Source organism: Gigantopelta aegis, chromosome 4 (assembly GCF_016097555.1).
Source record: "Gigantopelta aegis isolate Gae_Host chromosome 4, Gae_host_genome, whole genome shotgun sequence".
NCBI lineage: Eukaryota > Metazoa > Mollusca > Gastropoda > Neomphalida > Peltospiridae > Gigantopelta > Gigantopelta aegis.
In genome coordinates this window covers 15,516,765-15,529,668 of record NC_054702.1, presented here as the reverse complement: position 1 = coordinate 15,529,668, position 12,904 = coordinate 15,516,765, and the positions used below count along the sequence as shown (strand labels likewise).

At 36.1% G+C, this 12,904-nt stretch overlaps 1 protein-coding gene across 1 annotated transcript in view; it reads right to left on the bottom strand.

Annotated features, from left to right (window-relative positions):
• The window catches only part of LOC121369712 (receptor-type tyrosine-protein phosphatase eta-like), a 59,378-nt gene that overhangs the window by 31,824 nt on the left and 14,650 nt on the right, over positions 1–12,904 (bottom strand). Inside the window, exons 10-16 of the mRNA XM_041494764.1 lie at positions 10,793–11,074; positions 9,447–9,716; positions 5,900–6,078; positions 5,022–5,190; positions 4,292–4,573; positions 3,312–3,581; positions 1,110–1,283 (exon numbers count right to left, since the gene is read on the bottom strand). Of these exons, the coding sequence (XP_041350698.1) occupies positions 1,110–1,283; positions 3,312–3,581; positions 4,292–4,573; positions 5,022–5,190; positions 5,900–6,078; positions 9,447–9,716; positions 10,793–11,074 (1,626 nt within the window). The remainder of the gene's footprint in view (positions 1–1,109; positions 1,284–3,311; positions 3,582–4,291; positions 4,574–5,021; positions 5,191–5,899; positions 6,079–9,446; positions 9,717–10,792; positions 11,075–12,904) is intronic.

Below are 12,904 nucleotides of genomic sequence, written 5' to 3'. Positions count from 1 at the left end.
ATGAGATAGCACATAATATAAGTATAAGACCATAATCAAATGAGAAAAAATCAAAAGGCTCTTGTCACACACCCTACACCAAAACTAAAGCTACTGAATTGAACTAAAAACATACTAATATGGCAAAGTCTTAACCACTATGTGAATGACTTGTTAAACAATGATACAGATATGCTCGATTAAATGTCTGGTCACCAACGCAACACCTTGCAGAAATCAGGTTGATTTTTTAGGATTTAGAAGCAAAACGGGAATAAACACAACCTCAGCAGCAAGCATTCACCATGGAATTGATATACAAGCCAAAGACGAACTGGTTCCATGCATTCACATGTGGATCAGTGAAGAATGATATATGAAAAGGTGGAAAAGTGACATACAACAGTAATACGGATGGCTCTTTGGCCTCCCTTTCTATTCTAGTTGGAGATCTGAACTCTAACTACAAAACAGTATTGCAGAGCCTGTCTGTCGCCACAAAGCTTCTGATAGAGGAGGGGGAGATACCGAATATAGTGTTTCTTAAATTCTGTCTGCCGTCCAGTCACTTTCATCAGAACTTCTGATTAGACAACTGCAAGAATATTTAAACACTGAAACAAAGGTGCAAGGTGATACTACAGAGAATCTCTACACATGAAGGCAAAGAAAATGTTGAACACCTTGCCAAAGCAAGCACATGTCTCCCTTATCCCAGCTCTTCCATGTCATAAACTGAAGCCATGAAACTTATACATTGAACATTCAAATGTGATTGCATTAACGAAGTAGAGAGACAAGAACAAACTTCAATACAATCTTCATCTTTGCACTGGGAATTGTGGTGGTTTAAAGAAGGACCTACAATTATAGCACTTACAGATATGGTCAAATGTGAATGTGGTGCAGAAGAGCAAACAGTGGATTACGTTCTACACCTAAAATAAATTTGGACGGAAGACACGTTCCTTAACACCACAGTCTGGTGACCAGTGGATGACCTCCGGAAGGCAGCAAACTATATATCATCTGTTTTGTTTATATGTAGAAACAAATATTCTTTTGAAGAAGGTGTTAAGAATGTACGTTTATTATTAGTTGCTACAATATAAAAAATAATAATTACATACCGTGTATAAGTATTGTAGTGTTAAATCTGTATGTTGAACTGTTGATGGACTTTTCTTCAAACAACTCTATCGTGTAGTCAGTAGGACCAGGATAAAGCCTGGGAGATGTCCATGAGACCTCTACACTTGAGGCAGTCAAAGGAGTAACGGTTATGTTTTCAAGTAGTCCAGGTCCTGTTGTTAAAAATTAAATAAAACACAGTTGTAGTGACCTTCCATATAGTCAGACATATCTCAACAAACATTGTTTCATATTCTAGCAGTTGTGGGCTCACTTTTACTTGTTGTGAATTACGACACACCATAAGTGTATTCTGTATGTGAAATATACCAACAGCAAGATTCAAATGTTAACGCTATAGGTAAAATAAGTCTAGACATTGCTAATATATGTCTGTAGTGTTAATAAACTAATTTGATAGACCTTGTAAGGAGTAACATTTCAATATCACTCCATAAATATAAAGCGAGGACAAATTCTAGTCAAAGAGTTTTTGATAGGGGAAAACAATATCATAACTTTGCAATCAATCAACATAGCTTCACAAATTACCACAGAAATGTTGATATTAAATCCATTTAGAAACTGATGCATATGTACAAACTGGGGTCAGGATTTAGCTTAGTTGGTTGAGAGCTTGCTTGAGGTGCTTGTGTCGCAGGCTCAAACCACGTCGGTAGATTCATTCAACTGATTGGGTTTTTCTCGTTCCAACCAGTGCAACACATCTGATCAAAGGCCGTGGTATGTGCTTTCCTGTCTTTGGAAAAGTGCATTTAATATAAAAGATCCCTTGCTGTATTAGGAAAAATGCAGCATCCCACAGGGCTCGACCTTAGCGGTAGCCCAGAGTGTTTTGACTACCGATTTCTCACTCGGACTACTAGTTGTCTAACCCCAGTAGTTCGCTGGGCTACCAAATGTTTTGACATGTCCATTCACTCCACAATCAACAAGACGTTTCAGTCATCGGTGTCTGAAATGTAACCCTTTCATATGCATGCTCTCTACTGCCACGAGTTGCTGAAACAGTTAATTGCTGACCAACAATTGGTGGTTGCGCAATATGATTCAATGACACAAAGGAATATATTTGCCACTGGTATGATTTTTTTAACATAGCGGACTAATACAAATAATCTGAAGTAATTTAGTTGCCAGATATACAGGGTACGAACGGGTAATAGAATTTCCATTTGGGTCATAGGCTATCTATTCGTAGGTTTCCTCTGATGACTATTTTTCAGAATTATCAAATGTTTGATATCCAATAGCTGATGATTAATTAATCAATGTGCTCTAGTGGTGTCGTTAAACAAAACAAACTTTAATGTACAAACCACCCATGTTATACCAATTACGGTTCTTGTTCATATTGCTTACAAGATCTTGCACCAGTTATCAATTTTTGTCAAATCAACAAGTCTTTATAGTAACTCAAAACATGAAATAGCAAAGGTACATACCTCAGAACTTTTAGTGATTAACTTTAACTGAAAATGTTATTTTGAAGACGAAATTCATCATATACTATATCAAATGTTTCATTTCCACCTACAATATATTAGGTCTCACTACACAGATGTCATCTGCCATTGAAATCCATGTTAAACTGCCCAACTTCAAGCGATGATTGCCCATAGAACGGGTTCACGTTGGCACAAACAACATACACCATTGCAAACATACATTATATAAGCATTTATTTTCACTCCAAAATTGAGAACATTTTCGTCTCAGTTTTTTGCTATATGACCACATCTGGCTGTAGTACCGGTTCGAACAGGTGGTTCATTAACCGATTCACTCCGGCTGTCACTTGCGCTATATACCCATGTCCCAAAAGGTCGATGCACAATATTACAAAATAACATGGGCAAAATACAGCCAGAAGGCTTACCATTAAACATACATATTGTTTTAATTCTTCACCATTTCCTAGAAGTGAATATGTGAACCATAACATGTGTCACAATAACATACATATTGTTTTAATTCTTCACCATTTCCTAGAAGTGAATATGTGAACCATAACATGTGTCACAATTAGGAACTATAGTGGATGAATGAACTCTCACGCGGAAGTGATCTGTGTAGTGAGACCTTAGGTTTGATTTCAGTTTGAACTTTTAATATATTACAACGCGATGTGAAAAAAAAAACCTATTCTAGAAGTGAAAACGTAATAGTAAAACGCTTACTTGTTACATTAGTTTTAATATCGTTTATCAATGGCCTGCTGGTCAGGTTTCCGGTGTAGGTTATTATTTTCAAAAGATATGTTGTATCGCCATACAGATCTGTGAATGTCACTTCATTTGTGGAGTTGAACACAATCTCGTTTCCAGCTGAGTTATTGGGAAGTTGTAATGTGACGTTGTAATAATCCACTATCCCGTCAGCTGGATTCAACTGAATGGTGATGTTTGATTCAACTTGGTCAATGCGTTTTATATGCGGCTGACTTGGGCCTGAAAAATATATGTGAAAACGATATATAGTCAAACATACATTACCTATGGATTTTCAAAAGCACAATCGACATATGGGATTTAATGTATTGATGTTTATAGAGATACTAGGTTGAATGATCCATTGTGTTTGATGTTTAGGTTTCCATCTTTTTATTAACATCACAACTTCCAAATGAATGCTATAAAAACGTTTTAGTGTTAATTTGTAACTCTCATACTACCATATGTCGATGCAAAGTTAGGCCCGTCAATATACAATTTGTGTTCTTATTCCATTTGTAACTTCAAACACATAAAATAACCCATTGGATTGTAACTGGACAACCATATCAACCATTACAGTTGTAACTGTAAGCCCATAACAACTCTTAGCAATGTAACTGCAAACTTATAACAATGCTTAGAACTGTAACTGCACAACCATTACAACATTTAGCAATATATTTGCAAACTTATAACAACCCTTAGACTTAGAATTGTAACTGTAAACACATAACAACCTGAGAATTGTAATGTCACACCCGTAACAGCCCATAGAATTGTAACATTAGCATTATAACTGCAAACCTGTACCAGCCCTTAGAATTGTAACTGTACAGCCATTACAGCAATCAACAAGTTGGTAAATGAGAAATCAAATTATTTACACAACTATATAATTTTGACTGATTTATTTAAAAAGCATGTAACAAATTCCAGTAGCTTACTTGTTCTTACTGTTACAGACGATTCGTGTGTGTAAATTAGCCACCGTTCACCATCAAAGAGATTGATGTAGAGTGTAAAGCTGTAAAGTTGTCCAGGAGTAAGATCTGAGATAATTGTATGATTTTCTGATGTCGAATGCGATTTTCCTTCACGTGGGGTCCAGGTAAAGTTGTAGGTTACGTTTGTAAATGGTTCTCTGAAATGTGGAGTCACCCACTCAAAGCTAATGTCCGTCTCTGTTCTATTCGTCCATGTAAACTTATCCACATCCATGATGTTCTCTGTTGGTGAATAAATAAAATATGTTAGTACAATATATCATCCAAAAGTAAGCAAAATCGGTAGTTTGATGTCAGAACATGTTTTAACAAAAATTAACAAAATATAATGCACGTTTGTTTTTAAATAAAAAATTGCAATAAACAATTTAGTTTTTAAAGCTCATTACAATTATTTTTATATAAATATTTCTTTGTTGAGAAGTCAGTTCTGGTTCTGTAGTAGAGGTTTTTCTAGAAAAGAGGGTCATACATTCATGTACACATTGATCAAGACAATACTTAACTACAGATAATGAGAACCCTTGATTCAACATTGTACAGCTACAGAACTACCCTGGTCTATTGGTAGTAAATGTAACATGACGCAGACGTCATCTGATACTATTGGTTTTCTGGATGTTAGTATTCTGTTTGGGTGATCTCTAAATACAACACAAATAATACTTACTCCCACCCGTGGTGCTGGCATTTAGAGTCGAAAGCCTTCCAACACCAGCCGCGTTTACTGCCGCTATTGTAATTGTGAAGTTTTGTGCTGGGATTAAACCTGATATGGAATAATTCATTCTGTCTTGGCTTTTTATACGATTTGGTGAAGTTGCTTCCATCTGATTTTCCTGTAAAAGGCATATATATATATATATATATATATATATATATATATATATATATACATACACACACACACACACACACACACACACACACACACACACACACAAACTTTAATTACAGTACACCGTAAACACTGCAATTTACCAGTTAGATGCTTGACTAACATAACAACTCTACAAATATTCATGTCGTATCTTAAATGTAATAATAATGTCACTTGTTGCAATTAATAAAAATATCAGTTCATTTCTAACCGCCATCACCCTTCGTGTAAAGATGGTATGTTTGAAATGATGACATTTCCTACTGGCGTTCTAGAAGAAAATTGTAAAATGTTTGTTGGAAAATAGAATACAAATGCAAATTTATTCAGAAATAATTTCAACATAGATTTAATTCCTGACAACAATTCGATTGAACTAGTATTTTGTGATTGTATACTTTTCAAATTGCATGAAATGTCTAAATGTGGCAGTAATGCACACTCATATAAGGTATCATTTGACAGCAACTTGATAATCCAAAATATTTTTCATTTCTCGTCATGACATATTTAGTGTATGTATTTAAAATATTTCAGAATAAATGTGCACTAAAATTCCACTACTTTCTTTATTTTTAAAATAAATATTGAAGGACATTTATCTTCAAATTAAACACCACAAACTAATACAATAATGTTGTGTGCATTAAAACTAAAGCGATACATACACTGGGTTTACCGTCATTCGTACAGTTAACGGTGACATTTGCATAGTAAGCTTGTCCAATGAAAGCTTTTATCATGTATGCAATAATCTCGCCATTCGTATGTTGTGGAGGTGACCAAGAGATGAGGAATCCTGAACTTGTTTCACTTGAAACGTTTGGGTCCTCTACTTCTTCAGGGTCTGAATTAAATAATACATTAATTATGTTATTAGAAAAATAAACATGATATAATTATAAAAACATCTGTTTTAGTGTTCTTCTGCTAATAAGATAACTGCATCACAAAAAACAGTCTAAATAGGCTTCATTATAAATGAAATGTTTTTAAATAGGAAAATATAATAATGTATTGATGTATTGTGTATTGCAGGATGAAGACATTACTCGATAGTAACGTACCTTTTATCCATGAATTACACATTATGCTCAGTACAGTAGTGAATTACTCACACGGTTTGTAATAGGCATAAAAAAAGAAATTCAGTAAGTACATTATATGGCAAAAAATACAAATTACGTCACCATTTAAGAAAAAGATTATACATACTACATTACTGTTCAAGAGAGTTGACTCTTGGGCCTTTTTTCTTTCAGCCAAAAAGATGTTTTAATACAGGATTTTCAATGATTTCTATAAAACTGAAATAGCCTTGATATTTAAATGCAACTTGGCAAAAATCAACAATTAAATACAACTGTTTTTAATTGTATTTAAGAGGTCGGTTATAATCATAAACATATGTCTTTGTATGCCATTTAGCAGGGCGCAAAAGGACTGCGTAAGGAAGATCACGTTGGCTAATTAAATAGCCTCGCGTCGTGACGTCACTTAACAACAGCGTCAGTTTCAAATAATTTCGTACAGGTAAGACGCAATTGTTATTTTTAATTTCTCAGGAGATTGGTATTAGCAGCCTTGAGATTCAATATTAATTTTAGAGCCAAACATATACCAGGAAAACTAAATGTACTGGCTGATTACCTGTCTCGTTTACAGGTGGCATACTTTCACCAAGCAGCCCCACAGATGGACAGAATTCCAACAACAGTTCCGCAGCAGTTATTGCGCATTTATACGAGACAGTCCTTCGACTCATCGATGCATCACTAACTGATAAGTCTAAACAGTTATATCGTAAAGCATTCAGTTTGCTACAACAATTCATACACACAACGTTGCATATGCAGTGCTCCATGCCAATTAGTGTACATACAGTGGCATTATTCATTGCCCACATGGTGGACATTGGCTTTGCTAGTTCAACCATCACAACTTATATGTCAGCTATAGGATATATACATAAGTTGGGGGCCTTTAAAGATCCCACACAGTTTTTCATTATTCGGAAAATGCTAGCAGGATTAAAGAAAATAAATAAAAGACAAGATTTCTGGCGCCCATTGACAAAACATATATTGTATCAAATTATAAATGCTCTGGATGAAGTTTGTCCAACAAGATACAACAAACTTATGTTCCGGTCAATGTTTTTACTTGCTTTTCATGCATTTTTGCGCATTGGGGAAATCACCTACAGTGGAAACAGTAGGAATATTATACAAACAAAGAATGTGCAATTCTTCAAAAAGGGTTTGCAAAATCCTTCCAGAGTGGAGATAAGTTTTCACTCTTTCAAGGGTCTTTATCACACTGCCCCAATTACCCTATCTCTTAATGCTCAAGCGATAGAGGAATTTTGCCCAGTACATACTTTATACAGGTATCTACATCTTCGAGGTTCTTCTCCGGGTTGTATTTTTGTATTCCCGGGAGGATCTACGGTTTCTTACAGATATTTTTGCAATATATTGAAAAATGCATTGCTTGCAGCAGGATATAGGTCCGAACATTACAAAAGTCACAATTTTAGAATAGGTGCTGATAGCACCGCTGCTAGTCAAGGGGTATCAGAGGCAGAGATACAAGCTATGGGCAGGTGGAATTCTAACGCATTTAAGCGATACATTAGAATCCCATCTTTTGAATTATGGTGAATTACAGTTTACACTACTATCATACAGGCAGTGGCATCGGATGCATGGCATTCTTGTGGCTTACTGTATGGAAATCCTACTTTTACTGGTTGAATGCATGGGATTTTCTTACTTTAATAGCTAAAGCTAACTTACTGCGTCGAATGCATGGCATTCTCGTAGCTTCTTACATAAAAATAAAAATGTGTTGATAAAACATGCATTCTCACACCTCAATACAAAAAACTGCGTCGGATGCATGGCATTCTCGTAGATTATTGTAAAAGGGAACGTGTGTATTTAAAGGTTCTTGTGAATCAACCCTAGATTGTATGTACTTACTATTATTAATAGCTTTAATAAACCCAGTGCTGTCGTGGATCATTGTATTGTATTTTTATTCTGATGGGTGTTTCGATTCAGGTTAGGCTGATATGGCCTTTTAAGTCAGTCAAACTGCCGTGGGTGCGGGTTGCTAGTTTCAGCTATTGCCGGCTGGCAGTAGCTTATCTAGCAAGGTGGCGGATTTGCCCCACCTACAACAGTGCTTTTCGCATTTATTATGTAATGTTACTATGTCATTTCACTTTCCTGAACACCTACTTTTGTCAGGTGTTTACTATTACATAATGTGATGTGATGTTATAATTTTATGTCGTTTTTAATAAAACGGCCATTTCAATCTAACCTGGTTTACTGGTTGTTTTTACCTAATGTTCTACAGTTCAGTTAGTTTTATTACAAGTAGCGGGTAATTTATCTGATATAATCCGGACTTCGTAAATCAACAATTAAATACAACTGTTTTTAATTGTATTTAAGAGGTCGGTTATAATCATAAACATATGTCTTTGTATGCCATTTAGCAGGGCGTAAAAGGACTGCGTAAGGAAGATCACGTTGGCTAATTAAATATCCTCGCGTCGTGACGTCACTTAACAACAGCGTCAGTTTCAAATAATTTCGTACAGGTAAGACGCAATTGTTATTTTTAATTTCCCACCACCTTCCCCGTGTCTTGCCACCATTATCAAAATGATATCTTGTTAAGAACGATTAATAACAATGGCTTCTAATTTATGTTATATATTGACATATGTTTTTGATTTGTTTATAATTAACACACGGGATATCTTGTACATCAGATGTTTAATGTAACACATTTTTGTTATATACATTAAATGTTTTCATATTGATACGTTCAAGAACAATTGACATTTCTTCATATACATTTATGTAAGAGTTAACAGATGGGCGGATTTCCCCCACCTACAACAGTGCTTTTCGCATTTATTATGTAATGTTACTATGTCATTTCACTTTCCTGAACACCTACTTTTGTCAGGTGTTTACTATAATATAATGTGATGTGATGTTATAATTTTATGTCGTTTTTAATAAAACGGCCATTTCAATCTAACCTGGTTTACTGGTTGTTTTTACCTAATGTTCTACAGTTCAGTTAGTTTTATTACAAGTAGCTTGTAAATTATCTGATATAATCTGGACTTCGTAAAAAAAATTATACTTTTAACTTTATTATAAAGTTAACCTTTAATAATATAATACCTACTTGTTACATTAGTTTTAATATTTTGTATCAGTGGTTTGCTGATTAGGTTGCCAGTGTAGGTAATTATTTTCAAAAGATACTGTGTATCCCCATACAGATCGGTGAATGTCACTTTATTTGTGGAGTTGTACACAATCTCGTTTACAGCTGAATCATTGTGAAGCTTTAATGTCAGGTTGTAATAGTCAACTATCCCTTCAGCTGGATTCCACAGAATGGTGATGTTTGATTCAACTTGGTCAATGTCTGTTATATTCGGCTGACTTGGACCTGAAAAATATGTGTGAAAACTGTTATATATTCATCTATTCTTTACCGATGGAATGTCTGACATGTATGCTAATGGTTCGTGAATACTTTATTCGAGAAAGGGTGGTCTAATTGCTTTACATCTACTCACTGAACTGTGCACGCATTCTGGTTTGGAGTCTATATGAAGATAATAACCCAATTCATACCACTCTTAAATTCAAACGCTTATACGTAACCCCTGTGTCATGTATGTTTATATTAACAACATTTTCTCTTTCCACCCACTCATGTTTGCATTTACCATAGTTTGACACCCAATAGCCGATGTATTTTTCATGCTTGGGTGTTATTAAACATCTGTTCTATTCTATTCTATTCTATTCTATTCTTCCCACCTACCTGCTGAAAGTAAATAGTGAGAAGACGTGTGTTAACAATGGTGGTATGAATACATCCACAGGCCACAATAATTAATGACTAGGCATTTCTTTTGATAACTAAGGTATATACATTTTATACATCTTATGTGTGTGCACGTGCGTGTGTAATGGACTTTAGGGAATTTTAAACCACAATCGACGTAAGGGATTTGATGTGTTGATGTTCGTAGAGATACAAGTGTCAATGATTCAGTGATTGTGTTGTTTATATTTTTACTTTAAACTTACACATGAACCGTAGTAAAAACGTTTTGTGTTAAGTTTGTAACTCTCACAATACCATATGTAGATGGACATGTAGGCCCGTCAATATACACTTTGTGTTCTTATTCCATTTAAAACATGAAATCCATAATAACCCTTAGGATTGTAACTGCAAACGCATAACAACCCTTAGCAATGTAAACCCATAAAACCCTTAGAATTGTAACTACACACCCATAACAACATTTGGCAATGTAATTGTAAACACAATGTAATTGTAAAACAACCTTAGCATTATAACTGGAATACCATAATAGACCTTTGAATTGTAAATGTACAGCCATAACAACATTTTGCATTTTGGAAAATGAGCCAAAAAATATTTATGCAAACATAATATAATTTTGACTGAATTATTTAATATGCATGTAGAAAACTGCAGTAGCTTACTGGTTCTTACTGTTACAGATGACCCGTGTGTGTAAGTGAGCCACCGTTCACCATCATAGAGATTGATATGAAGTGTAAAGCTGTAAAGTTGTCCAGGGGTAAGATCTGAGATAGTTGTATGATTTTCTGATGTCGAATACGATTTTTCTTCACGTGGGGTCCAGGTAAAGTTGTAGGTTACGTTTGTAAATGGTGATCCGATATCTGGAGTCTCCCACTCAAATCTAATCTCCGTCTCTGTTCGATTCGTCCATGTAAAGTTATGTACATCCATAGTGTTGTCTGTTGGTGAATAAATAAAATATGTTATTAGAACAAGTCAGCTAAAATTTCGCAGAATTTGTAGTTTGTGTCAGTATGAATTTTAAAGTAAACATGTCACGAGACCATAGTAAAGCTCATTTTAAAAGCAAAATAATATAAAAATAATATATAACAATAACAATAAAATACGTGTCTTGAAACGTAGAAATTACACCAATCAGTATCAAAGTACGATTTATGCATATTTATCGGTGAGCTTTCGGAAAAAACCCGGAAGTGACGTCAGTCACGCTGTACTCTTCCTTTGTTTTTAACTGTTTATATATATATATACTACTCAAAAGAATTTAAGGGTCAGACGATATTTTCGACATTATTTTCGGAATGTCAATTATATTAGCTAGACCATAATGTCACGCATGGTATTGTTCCATTTTGACGAAAGTGGGTCTAAGCAACCCATAAATGAATTAAAATCCACTGTCATTGACACTGTCGACTAGTTCTAATGGCGAAAACATGCTTACATTTGCACGTAAATTAGGGCGAAAGCGAAAGGTCTGCTAAGTGCCCATAACTTGCTTTTTCACAAAGCGCTTCATTTGCACGCTTTGCACGTGTATTCCATGTTCCCAATGCTGAATTTCCGTATAATTGGAGCTTGCGTTCGTGTACGGTGCACACTCCAAATTCGACAATGGTACGACTTCAACTGACTATCGAAGATCGAGGAAGGGCTATTGCTTGGCTTCAGGATGGCAATACGCAAAGAAATGTTGCTCTGAGACTTGGTGTCAGCCAGAGTGTCGTTGGCCGACTGTGGCAACGGTACCAAGCAACGAATTCTGTTCGAAATCGTCCACGTTCGGGAAGACCCCGAAGCACTACAAATAGAGAGGATCGCTACATCACCAATATCGCTCTACGTCAACGCACAACCACTGCACGCCGATTACGTGACAATCTGCGGACTGCGACTGGAACTCGAGTGTCTGATCAAACCATACGCAATCGTCTGAGAGCCAATAATCTACGCTGCCGTCGCCAGGCTGTTCGACCACCACTCCTATCACGTCACAGAACGGCCAGACGTCACTGGTGCACACTTCATCTGCGGTGGCAACGTGTTCAGATTATCCGGCCGTTGGTTCTCCCAGGCCTTCAGCAGATTGGCGGCGGGGCAGTTCTGCAGGATGACAATGCCAGACCCCACCGCGCCAGGGTGGTAACGGACTTTCTCAGACAACAAGGTATTGCCAGGATGGATTGGCCAGCATATTCGCCTGACTTGGCCCCAACAGAGCACGCCTGGGACGAATTAGGCAGGAGAGTTCGGGATAACCATGCCCCTCCGGCCAACCTTCATGATCTGGGTCAACTTCTTATGGCAGAGTGGCAGGCCATTCCCCAAGAGTTCTTCAGACGTCTGATCAACGATGTGTCGAATGTATTCGCGCCAGGGGTGGATTCACACACTATTAAACGAATGTTCTAATGTGTAAAATCCATGTTTGACATCCTTCAACTTTGACAGCATGTCATGTGACTTTCTTGTATACAGTGACGTTTATTTGTGGGTTTTTGTAAATATAATAAACAGTTTAATGGATCGGGATTATCTTTTTTTCGGTTTTCCAAAGAATTGTATTCGAAGAAAGACGTGATTATTTTATTGCAAAAGAAAATATTGGGCACCAACGCCGTACTTTGGGGTCAGCCTATTTACAGCCCGGAGCCCGAAAGTTACCCTGAGACAAAAACAGAACCCGGATGTTAATGCTGAAGTGTACATTGTTCATATTTGGCACAAAGATACACCTCAGCATGATGTATTTATATATGTTAAAA